At 40.3% G+C, this 25016-nt stretch overlaps 1 protein-coding gene across 1 annotated transcript; it reads right to left on the bottom strand.

Annotated features, from left to right (window-relative positions):
• Window positions 1-9803: 9803 nt before the first annotated feature.
• LOC108000287 (uncharacterized) lies at window positions 9804-14808 on the bottom strand. Its single transcript, XM_017060527.3, has 3 exons — window positions 13911-14808; window positions 13704-13824; window positions 9804-10801 (listed from the first exon to the last, which is right to left on the bottom strand). Exons 1-3 carry the CDS (start codon window positions 14391-14393, stop codon window positions 9972-9974), a joined length of 1434 nt encoding a protein of 477 aa, XP_016916016.3. The 5' UTR covers window positions 14394-14808; the 3' UTR covers window positions 9804-9971.
• Window positions 14809-25016: the final 10208 nt, after the last annotated feature.

Here is a 25016-nt window from a genome sequence, read left to right as displayed (position 1 = left end):
TCGAAACGATCCAAAAAATTGAGTCAAATTTTACGGATCCTTCTCCCTCCTCAAAGATCCAGACTCTCGCGATTTATATATCTCGCGGTTTGAAAAAACTCGGGGGGAGGGTACAACGCGTTATTAATACGCGTTTTAAAGAAATGTCCAAGATTAATTTGCGAAACGAGTTCGCTATTGAACTTCTTGCCCGCTTCCTCTCATTAATCTTCTATCCAGGGGGGGGAGGGGGAATTATTTTGTAGAACGTTCGGTGTAATAACAGGGAATCCTGTCGCCGGCACGCCTCGCGGGATGGAAGAACACCACCGTCGTCCTCCCCCTCTATTAATTCATGTCTCAAGTTTTCGAAGAAGAAGATAAGAAATTAATGTCTCCATACGCGCGCGCGTGCACGTGTACGTGCACGGATTTCGAGAAGTTTGGAGGAACGAGATCGTTAAATTTCCAGGCTCTCGTTCCCGCGGATCGGTTGCTGAAAGCTTTCTTGTCTCTTTTTCCCTTTTTAACAGAATTTTTGATCCTCTCAGTATCCGAGTTCGAAATTCTGGAATAAGAAATTAAAAAAAAAAAAAAAAAAGGAAAAGAAGGAAAGAGATTTCGAAGATTTATATTTTTGTTTTCGATCGAAAGCATCGCGTAGACAAAGTTGCATCGACATCTATCCCCCCCTTCCGTCCATCCAAGAGAAGCGAACGACTCGATATCATTAATCACGGTGCCTATTGTGCCTCGTCCAAGTGGCCATTGTCGAGTGGGACGTATTTATTCCATTCTATGACTGAACGGTAAACGGCGCGGTAGGTTAGAGAGAGGTGCCGCCGCGTGGGCGGCAACGCAGGTGGATCAACAGCGCTCACCTCTCCCGTGTACTTTTGAAAAAGTACAGAGACGAGAGTATAATGCCCGCGAGCTGGCTTGATTCAGATCTCGGGTGAGATCCTTTCTGGTTACTTTGATTATTTTATAGTCGACGTTCGATCAAATTGTAAATCGTAATTGTAATTTAAGAAATTGATGGTAGTCCGTAATTGATATAGGACGAGGTTTGAGTTTTTGCACTGGTCGTCGCGTTGAACAACACAGTTGAGTGAGGAGAGTTGGTTTAACGGTACATATATGTATATATGTACATAATATATTGTAAAAATTTCGTGTTACCGATGATCGATAAAAAAAAATTCTTTTTTAACCACAGATCCGGTGAAACTCGTCCCTAAGTAGTAAGTAGTCAAATTGTTTCTTGTCAAGTTTAATCCCATGGAACACACCGTGGAACCGGTTCTTTTACCCGGGTAAATTGCAAAAAATCCCCCGAGCTTCTTCTCCGCCGTCCACTCGATGGAGGAGGAGTGGAAAGTTTCGCAAGTGTGTGTGCGTGTATGGAGGGGGGAAGGGAAGGAGGAGAGGGGGTACCTTAATGATGCACGTGGTCGGATCTCACGAAAACTCCGCTCTCATCGTGCATGGTGACCAGCCATTGACCGCCGTTTTTTCGCATCGTGCAAAGTAGACGAACGTATCGTACATCGCCCTTACTACTACTACTATTTTCCCTTCGAATCTCGATCCTTGAGAGAAAAATTTCTAATAAAATCCTTCTTTTCTACAATTCTAACCGAAACTTTTTCTTTATGATATATTTCTTCGTAATAATTATTCATTATTTCGCGTTAGAATTGAGATTGATATTATCCTTTCATGAGTTTAAGAGAAGAGGATATATATGTAGAAATTTATTCTTTTTTCTTCTTTTTTTATCGAATGTATAATTTTATTGTGATAAAATAAAACCCTTAAAATTATTTCTCGCGTATATCATAAATCGAAACCATAATTATTATTCGAGAAACGAATTATTGTACGAAACTTGCACGAATTCATCGCCGAATCAAAATCGTAACGTTCGAAAAATAAAAATGAAAAACGCTTCTCGTTTAAATTTCCGATTATTCCTCGCAATTATGAATCGAGGCCGTAATTATCGTCGAAATCGTACAACATATACTCCGTCGCGATTCAAATAAATTACAACAAGCGGAATCCAGTCCATTTTCCATCGCGTGGAAGAGAAAGGGGGGGGGGTGACGAGCTTCTCTATCTCTCTGAATCGGAATCGTAATTTTAATGAAACCGGTATGAAGCCGAGCCCCGAAAATAATGGTCAACATTTCCTGCTCGTATTATTTTTCCAGTTGGGGCGCTGTTGGGCCACCAGTTGGATTTACGAGAAGCGAATGGAAGCAGAAAATTAACGATTCCAGCTTGCGGGGCGGTGGTGGGGGGAGCAGCGGGTCGGATGGAAGTTTTTCTTAGTATTTTAATATAAATGCGGCTGCGTCGTCGGCCGACTTGGCCCCTTGTCCGCCGTGGGCGGCGGTGGGCCCCCGGTTGTTTGCGGCAGTTTGTGCCAACCTAAATGAAGAATGAAGCTGAAATTATTTGGTGGAAAACAGTGAAACAGGATGTGGAAACGACACCGCGTAGATTTACACAGGGCTGGTAAATCGGGAAAGGAGGAGGAGGGGGTGGAGGAGAGAGCTGGACGACAAGAACATTTTTAATCCTCCACCGGCAATTATAATTCTTCGCGGTTCACGCGGTGATAGATTCATGGGGCTCCGCCTAATTTCTCTCTCTTTCTTTGCCTGCCTTGAAAATTTAAAATCGTACCAGGGGTTTCGATCTCTTCTCCATCTCGCAATCTCACAACCGAGTTCGAAGTGAGACTAGAATATATATATATATATATATTTTTATACCTCGTTCGAATGAAAAGGGAAGGAAAAAAGGAAGGAGAGGAGGGAGGCAAGGGTGTAAGCAGCAAAAGCCGACGCAACGTTGGCTCGATGGGGGGTTGGTGGACGATAAGACGGCGTGAGTAATGAGCAATGCCGCGAGTGATATCAGCGACCGAGAATGAGACGGTTCTCGCCTCTTTTAAGAGGGAGAGGAGAAGGAGAGACCGGTCCAAGAGTCGGTCGGAGAAGGAGAGCCTGTTACAAATCAACTTTTATATACCAGAGAGGGGGAAGGAGAGAAAAGGAAAAAAGTTCATTATTGGTTCCCCGTAAAAAGCAGCCACCGTTGGAAAGGGGAGCCTTCCTCCCTCTTCGATGGGGGTGGAGGGCTGCTTCCGGAGCGAATATGAAGGGAAAAAGGCCTCCCTCTCCCTCTCGTCAATTCTTCTCATCATTGCTGATAACGGATACCTCGTTTCGGTTTCGGTCGAGCGAACCATGATCTCTTGAAGAGAGAAAGGGAGAGAGAATGGAAATCACGAAAACGATCGTAATCCCCCTGGCGATTGCCGAGAAAGGGGTAGCGAAACGATCGATCCGAACGTTTGCCACCTTTTCAGCCTTTTCAGAAGGCCGTCGAAGGCTGCGACTGTCTTGAGAAGCGGCGGCCTCTTATCGGTGAATTAGCACCTCTGACGAGGGGGAGAAGGAACGGTATCGGTCGACTTGTTCTCGTGTTTAAGGTGTCGCTCTTTTTCTTTGCTCGTCTTCCGAGGAGAGAAATTTCGAAAAAATGAAACGAGAGAGAGACTTCTTCGTGGAATTTGCAGGGGGATGTGTGAGAGGAGGGATGGGTTTTCGGGGACGGCGCATCAGCTCGGCCGCGGTTGCAGCACACAGGGGGAGGGGCAGGGTGGTTGGCACGCTCCCGTGAACAGTTCATTTATTATGCGGTTAGTTATCGCGCCTTTTCGTCTGATTTCCCTGGCAACAATGCGCCGTCACCGGCGCAGACAGCTTCCTCCAAAGGTTCTTAGACCCACCCGCCACTCTTAACTGACGCCCGCTGACGACACGCCATACGTCACATCTATCCTCCTCCTTTCTCTCCTTTCTCTGTGAATTTTTTTCGGGAGGGGAGCAGTCTCTCTCTCTCCTTCTATTCCTTTTTTTCTACCTTTTCCCCGGGAAAAACGACGCGTCGAGGCAACGATTTCCAAAGCCCGATCTTCGACTTGTGGAAAGTCAAGGAGTATTTTTGGATTTGGGGAATGGTGTATCGAAAGTTTCTCGAGGAATAAAGGTAAGGAAGAAAGGGAAAAAGAGGAGGAAGAAGGAAAATGACTCGTCCTTGCACAAATTGCAAGAAGAAGAAAGGAGAGGTTGATTCAGAGAATTGGTATCAATTTGTTTCGCGCAGATACGCGAAATCATCGCCGGTATGTAACGGTATAACAAATTCCCGGGCTCGAAAACGAAATGGCCCGCGTGTTTTCCCGTTATCTAACCTCTTCTCATGACCATTTTAAATAACACTGTCTTTTTCTCTCCTTCGCTCTCTCGAAGAAAAATACAGCTTCGAGTCGACGAAGCAACGAGCCCCGCGTTATGCACCAACACACGCGTATAATGTACAGTCGAGTTCGAAAGTCTTTGAGAGGAGAGTCGGATTGTAAAGATCGAACTGGATAAATTTTCTCAGAGAATCGTTTGTAGGTAAGTTACACGAGTCTTTTATCGTTGTTGTTTTATTATTAAAAGATTATTGCATGAACGATGCAATAATTTGTATACAGTCCAACTCGAAAGTCTTTAAAAAGACGCGTCTTCTAAGTCGAATTACAATTACAATTACTGACTTTCTGCGTAAACGATTTGTGTAATATATTCCAAAGTTTAAGAAAACACAAGTTTTCTAATCGAATTACAAAGATTGTAGATTAAATTAAATTCGATAAAAATTTTTGGGGAATTAATCGTTGTTATTATTATATATGGAAGATTAAAAAAAATCGGTATCCTTTTTTTAAAATATTATTAAAATTATCATTTCTGCGTGCAACAATTCGTATAACATTCACTCCAGCTTTTAATCCAAATATCATTAAAACTCTTTCTATGTAAAGTATGCAACGAACTCAAAAGTCTTGCAATCGAATTAGATTTAAAATTATAAATAAAAATTTTTCTAGAGAATTTTTATAAATCGGATTGATCATTCTTCCAATTCTAATATTATTAAAACTCTTTCTGCATAAGCTATGCAATGATTCGAACTTGAAAGTCTTTAAAAAGACAAAAAGTCTTGCAATCGAATTAGATTGTAAATCACATTGATTATTCTTCTTTCGTCATTCAAACTGTTTCTGCATAAACGATGCAATAATTCGTGTAATATACACTTCAGCTTAAAAGACACGTCTTTTAATTCCAATATCATTAAAACTCTTTTTGTATAAATTATGCAACGATTGAAACTCGAAAATCTTTAAAAAAACAAAAAATCTTGCAATCGAATTAGATTTAAAATTATAAATAAAAATTTTCCTAGAGAATTAATCATTTTTATGAATCACATTAGTCATTCTTCCAATTCTAATATCATTAAAACTCTTTTTGTATAAACTATTCGAACTCGAAAATCTTTAAAAGGACAAAAAATTTTGCAATCGAATTAGTAAAAATTTTCCTAGAGAATTAATCATTTTTATAAATCACATTGGTCATTCTTCTTTATCATTCAAACTGTTTCTGCATAAACGATGCAATAATTCGTGTAATATACACTTCAGCTTAAAAGACACGTCTTTTAATTCCAATATCATTAAAACTCTTTTTGTATAAACTATTCGAACTCGAAAATCTTTAAAAGGACAAAAAATTTTGCAATCGAATTAGTAAAAATTTTCCTAGAGAATTAATCATTTTTATAAATCACATTGATTATTCTTCTTTCGTCGTCCAAACTGTTTCTGCACGAACGAACACAATATATACAGTCCAATTCAAAAGTCTTTAAAAAGATTGTAAATTCTTCTTTCTCGATATTCCTTTTCCCAAATATAATCAAATACAAATAACTCACAACAAATATATATATATAACAATTCGTATACACAACAGAATCCAACAGAATCTTTCTAAAACAGACACGTTGTAAAAAATTCTCTCTTTCCTCCTTCATATCCTTCCTCACTTCTTCCAAACATCTCACATTTCCTCCACTTTCCCCCTCCCGCGAAACAACTTCTTTGCAACTCTTGAACCGGCCTGTACCTGTACAAGAGGATCGCTAGATGAAAGCTAAGACGGAAAAGGAAGCTATCGAGGTGATACGAGGCCGAGTGATGGATGAACGGCAGGAGGAGGGGGGGGCAGAGCCGTTTCTCGAGTTCGAGTTCTCGACTGACATGTTTATACCGGGCCGAGGATGTTGTCCGTGAAGAAGGTGGCCGTAGCGAGCCTTCTCTCTCCGCTTCCTCCTTTGTGCCTCCTTTGCACAAGTCGTTCCCCCTCTCCCTCTCCCCCTCCGGCCACCGAAAAGGGGGCAGCTTAAACGGGAAATAATACAGTCGCGTATGATTAATTAAAGGTGACGCTCGCCACCTACGAAGATCCTTCTCTCTCTCTCTCTCTCTCTCTGTTCCATCATATTTTTCCCTCTCCTTCCTCCAACCGCCATTGTCTCTCTCCGTGCGCTAACCTACATATCCATGCTTTGACCGAGGAGAGACAGAGAGAGAGAGAGACTTGTTATTGCGTATATATACTACGTGAAGGCTTCTCGCGCTTTGATTTCGCGAGTAACGATTAATTACAACGGCATTAACAACGAGGAGGAGGAGGGACAAGGAGAATCGGAGAGTTAGACGACGGAGATTGATAAAAGATGAGTTTTTGGGTTTTGAAAATTTTGAAATAAAAATGTCGTGCTTTTTATTTAAGGACGAGTTCGAAGCGTGTTGTTTCTTTCTTCGAGACACATACTTATGAATTTCAGAGGGCGATCATCGGGACGCTGCTTTTCACCGCGAAAGCGAGGCGATCTTTTTCCCTTAAAAGCGCGGAATAACGTTCCGTAAACTTTTGCGGGAGGAAGGGAGGGGGAGAGGGCGTGTTCGACTCTTCCCCCCCTCCCCTGCATGAATAGAAAGCACCTTTAATTAAAAAGGAAAAACTTACGGGGCAAGATTACGAATAACGAATTTTCCCCAACCTGTATGCATCTCTCTCTCTCTCTCTCTATGTAAGAACGATGGTAATAGTAGTTTCGTGCTTCGATTTTTACGTACATTCGTGCATGCATAAAACGAGTGAAGATTAAACGAGCACGTTTTTTGCGGGGATATAAAGAGAGAGAAAGAAAGGAAAAAAAAGTTTCGAAACCAAAAAGAGACAGATTACCACCACCACCACTCTCCTAGTGAATTTTCGACGCGGGAGGATAATGGATCTGTTTTCACGAGCCACAAACACGACAAAGATCCACTCGTCGGTTAAACTCGCCGCTAAACTCCTTCCTTCCTTCCTTCCTTCCTTTTGTACCGACCGAGCGAACCTCTTCCTCTCTCTCTCTCTCTGTCTCTTTCTCGTTCTCTCTCTGAGTTGACCGAGTTCCCTCTCGAAATTTTCCTCGTCGGAATATGAATAAATTTATCGAAAGACAGTGGAGGAGCGTGGCTAGCTGGAGGGTGGTCCTCGATGGAGGGGGGGCCAAATGACGGTGGGGAGGGGAGGGGGAGCGGGTTCGAGGGGTTCCAAAAAGAGTTTGAAACTGCTCGGGCACCCCTGTATTATAAATATCAGGCATGAAAGATGGCGCAGACAGCAGCAGCGGCAGGGAGGCGGTGGGTATGGGGGCAGGGGTGGGGGGAGGAGGAGACCGCCTCCGGGTAAAGGAGTGGAACAGAAACCGGAATTAGCATAATCAGAATAATTTCCACCAGCTGACAGCGCCCTCATTCTTTTTCCTGCGACGCGATTCTTCCGTTTGCTTTATTTTTCCCTTGTTTTCCGCCTTCCGCTGTTTCTCCGCGCCGCCATCGCCCCCCCTCCCTCTCTCTTCTTGTCCTTCTCTTCGAATTCTCTTCGATGCATACCACTTCGAGCGGAAGAACTAACGGCCACCATTTTCTCTCTACTTCCTACCGCTCTTTCTCCCTCCCTCTCTCTCTCTATCTCTCTCTCAACTTGGCGTCGAAGAATCTTTGAAAACGATCGAAGATACTCGATTATATTATATAAACGATACGTCATTGATCGATCGAAAGAAAGAAAGCTCGTTCCGAAATTTCGAGGTTAGATTGTACTTGGTTCGAGGTTTATCGATTTTTTTCTATCTTCTCCACCTGCAAAACGGATATATCAAAGTTCATGCGTTTCTACCTAATATCACTCGCGTTGTGCACGCACACTCTGCCGCTTGCGACCCACCTCCCCCCTACTGATCTTTATTCATTCTTTCGCCTCGCCCATTTCAATTTTTCTACAGTTTAGAGAAGGGAGAAGAAGGAGGAGGAGGAGGAGGAGGAAAAGTCGCGGCCTCGCCCCGTATACCCGGCGCGTGCTCGATAAATTTCTCGCGATTCCTAATGTTTAGCCTTTATGGCTGCTCGGCAGCCGGCGGTTTAAGGATCCGGTTGGAAGGGTTGTATAAGGCAGACTGTTATCCCCCCTTTTCCTCCTTCCTCCCGTGTTCGTGGTTTGCGAAAACCTGCTGCTGCGCCCGAAGCGATAGCGAGAGACGCTTGAATATATTTTTAAGGAGGGGGGGAACATCCTTTATCGGATTTTTATAAGCGAATTTTCGAATAAACGTGAAATTTTGTAAATTCGCGCAAATGTACGAATTGGATCAATTATTGCGCAAATTTGTCCCCTCTCTTTTTTTCTTTTTCAAATTCAAGATTTTATTAGGCGAATAAGATACGAGATTGTTCGTCGAGAGCAAACAGCCGGCTCTTCTCGAAAACGAAAGAAGGATAGATTAATAATTTGGGGGAAAGTGGATCCGATTTTCGGCGAAAAGTTTTCGATGGAAAATCCCTCCCCCGCCGGGAGGAGATGCTTGCTTGTATTATGTACCATTTATACAAGTAACAGCCGGTCCTCTCTTAATATCGTCCATCCATTATTCATCCGGGATCACGGTTGGAAAATCTTTGGAAATCGCGTTCGCGGAGTAGAGATGCGGAGCGAAGGGAGGGGACGTCCGATTCAGATTCAAATGCTGATAGATCCCGTTATGGATCCATCCCGTGGCCCATTGTGTTTATCGGCAACGATGCAACCATCTTCGTCTCCTTTTTCTTGAACGTTTTTGTCTCAAACTCGATCAATTTATATTCCGTTAATGTATTGAATTGTTTCGGAAAGTAATTTCGTTTTCGATGAAAAGGAACGAAATCAAAAATTTGGTCTCGTTGTCGTTGCGCGTATGCGTAAACGTAAACCGTGTGCAAATGTAAACCGTGAAGTGCCAACACTTTGACGGTATAGAATGAAGTTGGCTGGGTAAAGGTTCAACTAGCGACACTCGTGCGAAAAAAGGAAATTATTGAAGGATAATATTCAATATGGCCGCCGCGACGAGGAGGTGCATAACCTCAAAAATTGAATCTTTCGTTTTCGTATTTCCTATCGGAATCGGAAACTTTCCAATTCCATAAAAAGAAAAAAATTTCGAGGTGTATTAAAAACGGAAGGGAGGGGAAGAAGAGAAAGAAGATCTCCTTTCCCCCGTCGTATTTGTATTTTAAAGCACAAAAGACGCGAAAGGGGATGATACGAGATCGAAGTAACGCAGGGCGGCTGTGTCTGTCTCCCTTTCTCCCCTTTTGGCCAACTGGATGGAAGGATGCAAAGGTGTTGGGGTTGGGTTTCAACCATGATTTCCATTCGCCAGCCATCCATCTTGTTTGAGACTGGAAACTGACAGATAGACGCGGATCCGAGTGCCGGTGACGTGGCAAGTCTTGCACGACTGTACCCAAGCATTTGTGTCGGTCGAACGAGAAACCCTCGTGTCCGTAACTAGTCGTGTTATATATATATACATATATATACGTTATAAGATTACGACATTTTATTATTATTAAGTTTTTACAATTATAAATTAAATTGTAATAATCTTAAGAAAATACATTATTACGAAATGTAATAATTTACATCACTATTCTTAGCATAATATCATCAATCTTGGAATAACGCGAGATTCACGGCCGTTCGAATTTACAATTGTATCAAGTCGTCGGATAAATTTTGAATATCGAGATACACGCTTTCCCGTATAATCTCGTCCAGATTATTCATATTGTTACTCGGGACGAAATTGAAGCCGTTCGACTCGAAATTATTCATTTCCGTTCCCTGCGTGTTATTATAATTATACGTCAACCCGACGGCGAAAGCGTTGCTGGCGCACTCGTAATTCCGCAAAGCAGGATCACAGGGATACTGCTCGTCCCACTGTTGAGAATATTGCCTGTAGCCCATGTTCTCCTCCCTCTCCTGTCCCCTTTGAACATTAAAGAAATTCGATTGGCTGGCCGGTAATTGATACTGGCCGAACTGGCAATACTGTTGCGCTATTAAATTCGCGTGGCCGCCGCACGAATTCGTACGCAGACTCTGATCAACGTTTTGCGCAACGTGCGACGTTGCAACGTTGCCGCTCCTATGATTATTAGCCAAAGCCGCGTTGTTACGTTGATCCACGACGCTCTGTACATATTCCTTCTGCGCGCAGTTTTTCAGTGAATTATCGACGGTAGGGGGAGCTGTTGCTTGCACCGAATCGCTTGCGTCCTGTCCTGAACTCGCTTCTGCGTTTCGTTGAAGAGTATTGTTCTGCTTCGTTTGTTGTTGCTCCTTCTTGTACTTCATGCGCCGATTTTGAAACCAAATCTTGATCTGGCGCTCGGTCAGGGACAACGCGATCGCCAATTCGATCCTGCGCGGCCGGCACAGGTATTTCGTCACCGTGAACTCCTTCTCGAGCTCCACCAATTGGACGCTCGTGTACGCCGTACGGGACCGTTTCGTCTTCTTTTGATTCCCACCTGAAATTGCGCGCGTGTATATTTGATTTTTTCGACGAATCTTTGAAATAATTACACTCTGTTCCGCAAAATACCGCGGTTGATTCGATCTTGGAAAAGTTTAAGGAAGAAGAAAGACGACGAAAGGTGTCAAGGGGTCGCTCGGTGGGGAGACTCGTCGGCCCACGAGGTGGCCGATGTTACCTGCTGTGCAACTCAAAGCCCGACCACTGAAACCGTGTTATTGGATTAAATTGGCTTGGTCGTGTTACGGGCAAATACGATTCGTCAACGACGCCGTATCGAGAGAGAGAGAGAGAAAGAGGGGAAGGCTAGTCGCGTGCGACAATTTGTCGATCGATGATTGATGTACGACGCCGTTCATCGCAATCTGATTCTGTCCGAGGCGAAAAATAGAAACGATCGCTACCCTGAAAATTGTTACTTCAAAGTACACTTTGCCTCGAATATTGAATTTACGTCTTATTCGATCGAACGAACAAGATCGAATTTCTAAAAACGAATACATTATAGAGCGACGGTAGGAATCGTATCTTATTACGAATAATTATTGGACGAAATTGAATTCGAAAAATTAATATATAAAGCGATAGTATGAAAATGGGATAGAAGAAGAGAGGAAAAGAAGAAAAAGCATTATTTTTGAAGACGAATATAACTGCACATTTTTTTGCGCCTAGTGAATCGTTTATGTAATCCAATCAATCTCATTATCCGATGAGTGGACAAGTTGAATTCGAAAAATGAATATATAGAGCGACTGTGAGGAATGAGATTAGAAGAGGAGAAAGAGGGCGCGTTATTTTCGAATATTCGCGTAACTGTACACTTTTCCATGATAACTCAACCGCTCGTTGCGACACGCGAGCTGCGTGATTCCTCAGGTATTTCAAGATATATCGATGCCCCGAGGGGGAATAAAAGTAAACGTTATCTTGGAAAATGGACGCTGAATTTTCACATTCTGATCGAGCTACGGAAAATGATAAGGGACTTATCTAAGGTCCATCGATGACCTCGTTGATAAGCTAATTTGATCGAAATTCTTAGAACGCGATGTAGAAATATAAATATAAATTGGAAAACGAAGAGTATTTCGTCGAGAGATAAAGAAAGAATAAAAATGAGAAAATCGTTTGATTTAGAATGCGTTGAGAAATATATATATATATATTCTTAATTATTCAAGGAAGATCGATGTGAAAAATATTCTCTTCTTCCAAGAGATGATGAAACGAGGATCGAACCGATTGAGGCGCATACCGGTGCCGATAAACGTGTCACCACTGACCCAAGCAGTCCATCATCGGATGACTCTTGTTTTATGTAAACCTGTGTGTAGAGCATATCGACGAGCAAACGGGGGCGAGAGCGCCGTTTTATAATCCCTCGAGACTAAAGTCTCCTAAATGGGCAGCTCGTTAATCAAACTTGATTCAATGATGTCTACGGGGACGTCTATTTGCCTAGAATCCGTGACGGCGATGGACGTTCTTGTTTAACGTTGTGCCGTGTAATTTTATCCCATCGGATAAAAATACGTTCGCGTGATTTTTTCCTTTTCCCCTTCCCTCTCCCTTCGTATCTCTTCGTACTCTAATTCTCTGAATCTTTCTTTTTTCTTTTCTTTTTTTGCAAGTTGGATTCAAATAATCCTTTCTTAAGTATGAAAGTATGGAACGTGAAAATAACCGAGAATGTAAAGAAGTATAAGAAAGGTTGAAATATGCATTCAATTTTGTTCAAAATTAATCGATCGATCGGAAGAAGAAACAAGGAAGAAATTAATAAATTTTTTTTTTTAAATCGATTCAAAAGTAATCGAGAATAAAGAAATACAAGGAAGATTAAAATGTCTACTCGATTTTTTTTAAAAGAAGAAGAAACAAAAAAGAACAAATAATCTTCTAATTCTCTAAATCTTTGCTCCAATTTTTTTTTGAATCATCAACTCAAAAGTAACCAAGAATAAAGAAATATAAGAAAGGTTAAAATATCCACTCCAATTTTTCCAAAATGAAAGAAAAAAAAATCTTCTAATTCTCTAAATCTTTGCTCCAATTTTTTTTTGAATCATCAACTCAAAAATAACCAAGAATAAAGAAATATAAGAAAGGTTAAAATATCCACTCAATTTTTCCAAAATAAATCGAACAGAAGAAAAAACGAAGAAAAAATTAATTTCATAATTTTCTAAATTTTTTGCACCAATCCAATTTGGATCGAATAATTTTTTTTAATTTCAAAATGTGGAACTCAAACTTTAACACTAACTCAAAAATAACGGAGAATAAAGAAATACAAGAAAGTATCAAATATCCACTCGATTTTTCCAAAATAAAGAACAAATAATCTTCTAATTCTCTAAATCTTTATACCAATTTTTTTTCACCATCAACTCAAAAATAAAGAAATATAAGAAAGATTAAAATGTCCACTTAATTTTTCCAAAATAAATCGATCGAATAAAAGAAGAAAAAACAAGGAACAAATAATCATATAATTTTGTAAATCTTTTGCACCAATCCGATCCGGATCGAAAAATCTTTTTAATTAATCTTTTTAAAAGTGTGGAACATTAACTTAACTCGAAACTAACGAAGAATAAAGAAATACAAGAAAGTATGAAATGTCTAAATCTTCACTCCAATGTTTTTTTTCTTACGAATTGAATCTAAATAATCTTTTCTAATATTCAACAAATGGAAGATCGATTCGAAAATAACCAAGATAATAAAAATACCCGCTCAATATTTCCAAAATCTTTTGCTTCGAGTCGGATTTATGAATAATCTTTTCCAACGTTGAAAGCACCAGAAAAATAACCAAGAACGAAGAAACAAAAAGGCTGGAAGAAAAAAAGGAGGAGGAGAGAGAGAGAAAAAATTGAGTATAAATATACCTTGAGATATATACGCCTGTTGAGAAGTCGATGATCCTTTACGCTCCTGAACCCCATTCTGTTGCCCCGCCATTATTTGTAGATGATCGTGCACCGGTCTCTGCATCTCCCCTCGTAAATTCTACATCGATACACGCGATTAATCGTTGTACGTTATTATCCCCCCCCTAAAATTATTATACAATCTCGAATAACGTCGATAATCACCGTCGACGATCCGTCCATGTTGTCGTCCACGTTGCTCTGCCCATTTCCAAAGTTGGACGCGACGACATCCCCGCCTTGAAATATGCTCCAATTGCCGGGCGACATGGAGGATTGCTCGCTCACAGGCGAGATCGGCAAGTAACAGGGTTCCACGTTTTTCACCAGCATTGCAATTGTTTCTAAATTTCTCGCCGTCGAGCCAAGGGGCAAAAATTTCTTCCCCGTTCGATTGCTCGTTGGCCCAAGAACAACTGAAGTTACGGCCATTTCTTCCCGTAATTTGTACCGAATTTCGGGCCCAGCTTCGACCAATCGCGTCGTCCCGTCCGTATACCTACCCCTTTCGCCCGAGTGGATTACCAACGTTGGATTATCGGAAAGATCGGGCCCAATAGCTATTCTTTTCTCTCCCATCCCCACCCCCGCTGATAAGAAAGAAGGCTGGTCGAAAGTTGGCGAGTGGAGGGGCTTATACGTGCACATATATATTTGTGTTGGAAAGTTTCTTCTCCAGTTATCGCATTTAACGATTTTCGTTATTTTTAAAAAAAGATCCCTCGAATGGGTAAGAAGGTTTCCTCGAGATATTTCGTCGAGAATAATCCGATTATCGTGATTTGATCGATCTCTTCCCCTCGATTGCAATCATTCGGGTGGATAGATCGCCTCGTTCCATTTCATCCTTGTCCCATAATCGGAGGATGTGATTAAAAAATGGAGTTGGGGGGAATATAGATTAAGAATCGGTCCGTTGTTCGTTTCTATTTCGAGGGTGAAATCGGAGAACATTCGAAATCGGTTCTCCAACCCGAGAAATTGATCATCCCTCCGGGCAACATCCAACCCTTCCCTCTTTTTCTCTCCAACCCCCTTTCTTCCTCCACACCGAGCAGAGCTGTCTGCAGCTTTTCCAACCCACCCACGCCTTCCATTCTCCCTCCTCCTCCTCCTTTTCCTCCTCGTCGGCCAAGCAAACGCTCTCTTTTTCCGCCGCTCGAGCGTGCTCGGACAAAGATCGTTGGATAGGTAAAAAGGAACATCGCCCTTTCTTTCTTCCAATTTTCTTCTTCGAGGGGGGGGCGATCGAAAAAGAATCTCTTCGCACAGAGTATCGTTGCGAATTAAAATTCCAAAATCGTTACGAGTCAACGCAACTTTCCCCAAAATCCCGTTCCAAAGGGGGAGAAAGCTCGCTTAAGAAGCGATCGACGCGATACGAGTCGATACAATGCAATTACCTTTTGCGAGAAAGGATTTTACGCAATGCGGGTTAATCCGGGGTTTTCGAAAAAGTGGGAAAAATTGGGAGAGGAGAAGTCGAAAAGGGTTGTTCTCCTCGAAAGGAAAAAGAGGATTCCGTGTAATTCTATAATCCTCTCTTCTGGCATTCTAATGCGAACAATCGTCGCGCAGGGCTGAGCGCAGGTAATTTATGGCGTTTTGACTTGCCTTGGAAGTGAGGCGCATGGATTAGCCGCATGGGAAATCGATGGCGCCCGCCTCGAAATAACGCCACCTTGGACGTAATTTTTTAATCTCTCCTTATTTCGATCGAAAGATGGAAAAATTGTTGGATCGTTTTCGCGATAAGGGAGGTAAAATTCGAAGGCAAGGGCAGGTTAGTTTTAAAGTTTATTACGAGTACAGTTTGGTTATTATGGGTATAAAGGTATTGAGATGTAGATTACCTGTGCACTTAAACACTCGTGCAGTGATCGTATCTGGAGGGGCATTCGTGAATCGAAGGGGGGGAAGGGGACGGTGAAAATTTTGTTTTATCTCGTTCGAAGGAAAGTTTATAGTACTTCAAGTTATGTTCGAGTAATTAGGGAGAAGACTTGGGAGAGAGTCAAGTGTTTCGTTTCGCTAATCGTTTAACGACCAAAGCCCATCCTTTGAAAATTATACTACGAGTCCGATGTTTATCGACCCTTTGTTTCCATTAGATAATTTGTGCATGAACATTCATGAAATATGACGTGGTGGAGATGCGGATACCGATACCGAATACTCCAGGCAATATTCCTTTCACTGAAAAATAGAATATGGAAGGAATACGGTATAATTTTCAGTTAACCTCGACGAAAATTGCATTTTACCTCTCTCTCTCTCTCGAGAGAGAGAGATCATTAATTATTCAAAATTTTAACTCTCTCTTTTTTTCCTTTCTTTCCTTTTTTTTTTCTTTTTTTTCACAGCTAGGAAGATAAAATTTCCAATTGTGATAATTGCGACAGGAACAATCTTTCGATCGAGATGAAATATCCGAACCGTAATCAAAAATTGATCGCCGACGGGACGAGAGATAATTAATTAATATTTAAACAAACACCCTTTCCCCGCTTTCGTCTTGGAGGGGAGGCCGTTTAAAAAACGATAAAATCCCCGGTAAATACACGTCCCTCGATAAATATTAAATCAGCGGCAATTTGGAGGGGGAGGGCGGCCAAAGTCCCAAATGGCGTCGAATATTCCCCGCGGTCGGATTTCGAGATCGGCGAGCGGTGCGCCTCTCCGCTTTCGTATAATGTAATCTAGAAGTTTGACAGGGTCTGACGGTGGATTGCCTTCGATCCGGGGCCGGCGACGAAAGCGAGGAGGGGGAGGGACGGTGGTCGAGGGAGTGGCCCATCCCCTCGAATCGAGGGATTATCTCGAGTATGGAGAAGTAATTACGGATGGAATTATATATATCTGGACACTTGGATCCACTCGAAATTGCTTGCTTCCTTGGAAAAACCTGCTCTCCCCCCTCCCTTTTCTCGAGAAAGAATGGGGACGAAATTTGAAACGAAGACGAGAATTGTTTATACCGATTAAAAAATTCAAAAATCCCTGCTGGGGACCGAGGCTGGAAAACCGAGACCTTTCTCCGACCCTCGGCCTCGCGCAACATATGCTTTTATCTAAATTAAACAGTGTCGGCGCGATTTTCATTTCCTGGCCCGAAGCCGCTGATGTTATCCACGGGATAGCGCGTCGCGAGAGCGTTGCCAAGGGTCCAACGGGGGAGAGGGGAGGCCCTCCTTCCACGGCGACCCTCCTTCCCTCTCCCTCTTTCCTCGCCACAAAAACATGCTCCGTCCTCGTCTTCGCCCGCCTTACGCGCTATGCACGCTGTAGTATACCTATATGCGCGCCGCTTGCTTGATATCTATCCTAACGCTTCCCCCACTCCTTATCCTCTTCCTGTCACACCCTCTCGCGTTCTCATCGCGTGGACAAGTTACAACGTAGCCAGCTCCTCGCGCGGTGTCTACAATACGCTTGGATATCTCGTGTACCGGGATTGAGATTGCAATTTTGCGGTGAGCGAGGGGAAGGGGGCATGGAAACGAGGAAGCGAGTGCCGTGTTGTAATTAGGTTATTGTGTTTTGGGATATACATACATATATATATATATGTGTGTGTATGTATATATGTACATTTCGTGTCGAGTAAGTTGGATGATGGAGAATCGATTTGCATCCTCGACTACGTTCACGATTAATTCTTGATCTTTGTCGATTTCTCGGTTAGATTGCGATTCCTCGAATTCGTGCGATTTTTCGATTCGTTGTCGTATGATACTCGGTCGGTACGAATCGATACGAGAGGTGTCTCTCTCCCTCTCGATTCGTGTAATCGGGGAAACAAGGATATTCGTGCCCGGGATAATCGAGATCGTGGATATATACGATCTTAGATAAATATAAATATGGAAAGGTCAATACGCGCGATAACGATACACGTGCATAGTTTCGTAGCAACTATCTGTACTCGAATGGTAAAACAGTCACGCGTGACTGATTGCTATCGTCTGTCTTCTCTGGAACATAACCTAAAAAAAAAAAAAAAAGAATCCTATCCCGAATAATTCACGAAATAGATCATCTCTTTATAAATAATTCTCCAATTCCAACACTTTTCGAGAAAAAAGATCTCGCTTACTGCTCGAGGTGCTCGATTAAATTGAAAATGATGGAAAAGTAATTTTAGAAATTTTCGAAACGGAAAACAGGCGCTCCTCTTCGAAGCTTACTCGTACGCTTCTTCCTAAAAAAAAAAAAAAGAATCCTATCCCGAATAATTGACGAAATAAATCAACACTTTTCGAGAAAAAAGATCTCGAGGTGCTCGATTAAACTGAAAATGATGGAAAAGTAATTTTAGAAATTTTCGAAACGGAAAGCAGGCGCCCCCCTTCCTCTCTTCGCGGACGCGTTTTTTTTATCGTCAACGTCGGATACGCGTGATACGGCGAGAGATCCTCGCGAGCAGATAGAAAAGAAGCGATTCCACTTTTATGCTCGGGAGGTTAAAAGTTTACCAACTTATATTCCGACTTTCCCCCCCGTCCTCCTCGTCGCCGGCTGGTTCCGCGCGGGATAGGGAAAACCTACCCCGTCAGCTCGGTTGACGTCTCGCGTCATAGTCACCCCTCGCCAATCCACCCCCTTTTCCACAGCCTATCTCCCGCTCGCCTTTCCGAGATTCTTCGCCGTTCTGTCATCCTTCGATCGACTTTCTCTCCGAGTTTTCCGGAGGACTGGAGGGAAAGTTGGCTCCTCGAAAGGAGGCAACTTTCCTTTTTCCTCTTTCATGTATTTCCTTCTTGTGAAATTCTGTCATCGATGATCGAAAAGTAGGCGAGGGGATATATTTTTCTTTTTCTTTTTTGTTTTAAATTCTGAATACTGCTTCAAATTTGTTCGATTAGATTTGGAGGAAAATTGGAAAATCGAAGTAATTCTTGGAGAAATTATACGGAAAAAATTGTGCTTTTTCAAAGGAATCACGACGAGGAATGATTAATCAGGCGGTTTCTTTATTGGAAAATATAGAAGAGAGAAATTTTTGCTGGACGCGAAATTAACGATTTCGAAGATATTCCTTTTATTTTTCTATTTTCTTTTTTCCCCCATCGCATCTCTGTCGGAAGAAACGTGTTCACGGAACCGAAAGTTTTGCATTCGTAGAATTTTTACCCGCGTCGACCATTTTTCTTTCTCGCCCTTCTCTCTCTCTCTCTCCCTCTCCCTCTCCCTCTCTCCTCTCCTCGTGTCTCAACGTCCGCGCAAAAAGTTCGCAATTTTATAACGGAAGTTGGCTGAATACAAAATCAGTGGGCTGTCGCTCTTCACGGCCAACTTGTATCGTATTTTAATGGAACTGACTCGTCGCCGCCTGACTCGACGAGACATCGTCCTCTCCCCGAACTAACCAATAAAAGATTAAACGATTCTCTCCCCCAAAAAAAAAGAAAAATTCGAAAATTACTTTCCAATTCTTTCTTTCCAACCTCGAAAAAAGCACCCACCCAATTATAATAGCTTACTGATTAACAATCCAATCGCCACGTTCCCACGCATACTTTGTCAGCTTTCCGCGCTTCCGCTCGAATCAAAGTTTCGTCATCGTTACGCGAACAATCGTCGGAACAAACACATTCCTAAAAGCTTGGCTGGAGGGGTGCTTGGTTGCGCAACGGATGATATATTATCGGCCAGTGTTTGCGCTTTGACAACATCGCGAGGCATAAAAACGCTGACTCATTTAAAACGGCCCCTGGGATTGCGCGGTGAGGATCCTGCCTCCCCCTCCTCCGCGCCACCTTACTACCCCTCTCCAGAGATGTTCCAGCCTCGTTTTGTCCATCGGTTCCTCGTTCCACCGCCATCCTCCTCGATTTCTCTCCTCCTCCTCCTGCTCACCCTTCCCCGATGGAGGGTGGCCACGGCAACTCTCGTGAGTCGGTTTCCTTCCACGCCACGAAGAAGAGGAGGATGAGCTCTGGATCCCACCCCCTTGCCTTGCTTAAGGATTAAGGATAGGTTGGTGTGCTCCGCAAACTTGGCTCCTTCCCTTCTTTCTTTTGGAACTCTTGCTTCCAAGGATTGTTGCGGGTAACGGTCGGTTATAATTGGGATTGTTTTATAATTTTTATAGGGGAGATTATTAATTGGAATTCCACGGTTTCGCGAAACGTTTTAAGCAAGATTTTCTTTCGGCAGTCGACTCCTCCCCCGCGGGTGAAGGAAATCTTGGGAGAGAAATCGTGGAGAAATGTGGGTCGCAGGGAGGGTTCGTATTCAATGGGGTAAATGGGGTATTGCATATTAAATACGGTGGAGGGGGAGAAAGAATATATATAAAGGGGTGGGTGTGTGGAGCAATGTGTGTAAAGCTTGATGCGGTTATTGATTACCGGGCGCCACTGTCATTGACGGGCCGTCATATGGAAACGGTGACCGTTTTTCGTTACGAATATCACCATCAATATCTACCCCTTCTCTCTTCCCTCCCTTCGTTCCTCTTTTCTTTTTCGAAAATTTTTTCCTTCTCCAATTTTTCCGCACGATTCTTTCCCTTTTTTCCTCTTTGCTTCGTCACCCCATTGTGATAAGTGGGATCTAAATTCGGTGATATCATCGCGAGAGTTACGATATCAGGATATTCTCTGCGTGTGTTTCGTGTCGTTGTTTTCGGAGCAAGCAAATAGGATTTGTTCACGAAGATGAGGATGGATAACGAAGAATAGTTGGAAGGAAGAATTGTTTTCCTCTGGAAATTTTCGGCAATGTGGGCGAACGAGGCATTTACATTGAAAAGGTGAAAGGTGGAATTATTTAGAAGGGCTCGTATATTAAGGAACGATCGGGCTTTTGTACCGTAAGTTTTAAACGAGTCCAGGTATCGGACGGACCCGATAAACGAGGGGATTGCATCTATTATTGCATTTCTATAGGTATGCCTTCCAGAGGCGATCATCTGTGTCGGGATGAGTAATAACAGTGTGTAAGCGTCTCTATGCAGAATTGAATAGGAAACTAAAGATAATTTCAAGGGAACGAAGAAGAAGTATCAGACTTATCCCCTCGCTTTTCGTATAACGTTTCCCAACGAAACTTGACGAGTTTTCGAAAATTTCGAAAAATCGAGTCGAGTCGTAAAAACAATTTCCGAGAGCCATCTCGTCGAAGCTTAACGAGATAGGAACGATTTGCGATCGTATCATTAATCCGAAAGAGGGAAAGGAAGGAAAGAAAACAACAACAACAAAAAAAAGAGAGAGAGAGAGAAAAGGAAAGGAAGGGAAAAAGAAATGGAGGAAAAGGGGAGATAGGAGAGGGGAAAAAAGTGAATGAGTTTGGCGAGTAGTTGGACAACTAAAGTCACAGTTAGCGTGACAGGCAGAGGGTTGGAGAGGAGCGGACAGGACGTAGTCCCGAGGACGTGTGTCCCCAAAAGCCGTGGAGCTCAGCGTTGAGTGATGGCCGCTCAGTCGACCTCGTAACCGGCGCCATACATCATTCAAGATGGCTGGCTTCTCACGCTGCTCGGGGAGAGACAAGGGTGACAACCCTCCCGTCTCTGCTTGCTACTTTTGACTGGCTACGTCTACGCCTTCGCTGATAATCGTGTTACGAAGATATCAATCTTGGAACTTACCCCACCCACCTCTCTCTCTCTCTCTCTCTCGTGCAAACTGCATTAACGTTAAAAAAATGTGAATCGACTAGGAAATTTTGTTCGACGTTTTTCTGCGATTTTCTGCGATACGCGCCCTGAATTACCGATCGAGCGAGAAATTGGTGCAAGTTTTTGATAAGTAATATAAATATGTTTATATTCATACTTGTTGTAGGATATATTTCGAATCGGCAGAATGTTACCAAAAAGTCTTATATCTTTTGATATAGTATATATATATATATATTTGTATTAGATTAGATTATATTTTAGATTCAGTGTATTAATTATGAAGATGTATATTGTAACGTTTATATATGTAATTTTATGTTTCTTATGTTCTTATGTGTCGCATAACTCGTACGTATATATTTTTTTGCAGAAAAGCTCTCCTGATGTTGTTACCAGGTTCTTGCTCGTGGAAAAAAATATTTCAGACAAAAGTTGAATGGTTTAGAAAGGTACACATATTCTCTATAAGAAAGTATTAAGGCACTTTTAAAAGAATCGTTAGTTTAGAAGATATTTAATTATATTTAATTATCTCCAGAAGTAATAATTTTTAGATTTTTATGGGATAATACTTTTTTATAGAGAGGAGCATCAATTAACGTATTGAAAAATATAAGATCGCGTATAAAAAAACCAAGTTGATCCTCATAGCTTCTTTATATGCTTTCTCCGTTTGAAACCGTTCAATTTTATATTCCAAACTTTTTTAATATCATTAAAAATAACAGAGGTAAATATGTTAAAAAATAAGTAATGTAAAAGATAACTATCTCTAGATTTGAGGAAACTGTTGAAAAAACGATTAAAAACATACAAAAAATGGAAATTAGAAGATAAGTATATAAGGTAAGTAAAATATTCTATATAAAAGCCTCTTTAAAATTATATTCTTCAAATAAAAAAATCATAGGTAAACCAAGAAGTTGACGTCATTTCCAAAAACTTTTTAAATTCTTAGAAAAATTTCTTAATCTTCTATCATATTATTCTCCTAATACAAAATTTGCAAAAATTTTTTTCATTCGAGAATTTCGATAATTCCAAGAATTTGACGTCATTTCCAGGAACTGTCGAAATTCTTAGAAAAATGTAATTTGAAATATATAGCAGATATTAAATATTTATTAAACGTCTTTTATGTTAATAGATTCCCTCATCTCTCGTGATCTACCATTTTTATGTAAAGAACACTGAAATGCATCTAGGTAAGTATAAAAAAAAATGGTAAGTAGAAAACAGGTAAGTATAAGATATCTCATACATAAATTAGAATTAAGTAAAATGTTGAGAAAATGAAACAATACAACAGTTTGAAAAGGTAAGTATTAAACAGGTAAGTAAAATTTCTCATGCCAATTTCTTTCAAATTATATTCCTCTAATAAAAAATCGAAAAATACAGTCGAAAATTTTCATAGAATGTCCAAAATTTAATGTTAACGAAATTCCAGGAAAATATCACGTGCTACCTCCTTCTCGATTATATTCTCCTGTTACAAAATCGTAAATTGGAGCAAAAATTTTTGCTGCGTCCAAAATCTCGATTTTGTATTAGGAAAATATAATTCAAAAAGAGGTGGCATACGAAATTATTCCTGGAATTAAAAAACTTAAAATTTTCGGGCATCTGGTTAAGATTTTTGATCAATTTTTCGATTTTGTATTAGGAGAATATAATGCGATAGAAAGTGGCACGTGAAATTTCTTAAAATATTCGATATCAAACAATATTACTAAAATTCGAAATTTTATTAGGAGAATATAATTCTAGAAGAGGTGGCAGGAAAATTTATCGAAAAATTTAAAATTTAAGAAATTTTGTCAAAATTTCGACTTTTTATTAGGAGAATATAATTCTAGAAGAGGTGGCACGAAAAATGCTGAATTTAAGAAATTTTGTCAAAATTTCCACTTTTTATTAGGAGAATATAATTCTAGAAGAGGTGGCACGAAAATTTATCGAAAAATTTAAAATTTAAGAAATTTTGTCAAAATTTCGACTTTTTATTAGGAGAATATAACTCTAGAAGAGGTGGCACGAAAATTTATAGAAAAATGCCAAATTTAAGAAATTTTGTCAAAAATTCGACTTTTTATTAGGAGAATATAATTCTAGAAGAGGTGGCACGAAAATTTATCGAAAAATTTAAAATTTAAGAAATTTTGTCAAAATTTCGACTTTTTATTAGGAGAATATAATTCTAGAAGAGGTGGCACGAAAAATGCTGAATTTAAGAAATTTTGTCAAAATTTCCACTTTTTATTAGGAGAATATAATTCTAGAAGAGGTGGCAGGAAAATTTATCGAAAAATTTAAAATTTAAGAAATTTTGTCAAAATTTCGACTTTTTATTAGGAGAATATAATTCTAGAAGAGGTGGCACGAAAATTCATCGAAAAATTTAAAATTTAAGAAATTTTGTCAAAATTTCGACTTTTTATTAGGAGAATATAATTCTAGAAGAGGTGGCACGAAAATTTATCGAAAAATTTAAAATTTAAGAAATTTTGTCAAAATTTCGACTTTTTATTAGGAGAATATAATTCTAGAAGAGGTGGCACGAAAATTTATCGAAAAATGCCAAATTTAAGAAATTTTGTCAAAAATTCGACTTTTTATTAGGAGAATATAACTCTAGAAGAGGTGGCAGGAAAATTTATCGAAAAATGCCAAATTTAAGAAATTTTGTCAAAATTTCGACTTTTATTAGGAGAATATAATTCTAGAAGAGGTGGCACGAAAATTTATCGAAAAATTTAAAATTTAAGAAATTTTGTCAAAATTTCGACTTTTTATTAGGAGAATATAATTCTAAAAGAGGTGGCACGAAAATTCATCGAAAAATTTAAAATTTAAGAAATTTTGTCAAAATTTCGACTTTTTATTAGGAGAATATAATTCTAGAAGAGGTGGCAGGAAAATTTATCGAAAAATCCCAAATTTAAGAAATTTTGTGAAAATTTCGACTTTTTATTAGGAGAATATAATTCTAGAAGAGGTGGCAGGAAAATTTATCGAAAAATCCCAAATTTAAGAAATTTTATCAAAATTTCGACTTTTATTAGGAGAATATAATTCTAGAAGAGGTGGCACGAAAATTTATCGAAAAATTTAAAATTTAAGAAATTTTGTCAAAATTTCCACTTTTTATTAGGAGAATATAATTCTAGAAGAGGTGGCACGAAAATTTATCGAAAAATTTAAAATTTAAGAAATTTTGTCAAAATTTCGACTTTTTATTAGGAGAATATAATTCTAGAAGAGGTGGCAGGAAAATTTATCGAAAAATTTAAAATTTAAGAAATTTTGTCAAAATTTCGACTTTTTATTAGGAGAATATAATTTTAGAAGAGGTGGCAGGAAAATTTATCGAAAAATTTAAAATTTAAGAAATTTTGTCAAAATTTCGACTTTTTATTAGGAGAATATAATTCTAGAAGAGGTGGCACGAAAATTTATCGAAAAATGCTGAATTTAAGAAATTTTGTCAAAATTTCCACTTTTTATTAGGAGAATATAATTCTAGAAGAGGTGGCACGAAAATTTATCGAAAAATTTAAAATTTAAGAAATTTTGTCAAAATTTCGACTTTTTATTAGGAGAATATAATTCTAGAAGAGGTGGCAGGAAAATTTATCGAA

The sequence above is a fragment of the Apis cerana genome, linkage group LG16 (assembly GCF_029169275.1).
Source record: "Apis cerana isolate GH-2021 linkage group LG16, AcerK_1.0, whole genome shotgun sequence".
Lineage (NCBI taxonomy): Eukaryota > Metazoa > Arthropoda > Insecta > Hymenoptera > Apidae > Apis > Apis cerana.
The sequence above is the reverse complement of the archived record's forward strand: the minus strand, read 5'-3'. Positions and strand labels throughout refer to the sequence as shown.

What these genes read in the sequence shown, in the direction of transcription:
- LOC108000287 (XM_017060527.3), bottom strand. Translation starts at nt 14,393, where the DNA reads ATGTGCACGTATAAGCCCCTCCACTCGCCAACTTTCGACCAGCCTTCT. An exon ending in ACATGGACGGATCGTCGACG is followed by an intron (nt 13,825 to 13,910) that starts GTGATTATCGAC and finishes GTATCGATGTAG; the next exon opens with AATTTACGAGGGGAGATGCA. An exon ending in ACAGGCGTATATATCTCAAG is followed by an intron (nt 10,802 to 13,703) that starts GTATATTTATAC and finishes GCGCAATTTCAG; the next exon opens with GTGGGAATCAAAAGAAGACG.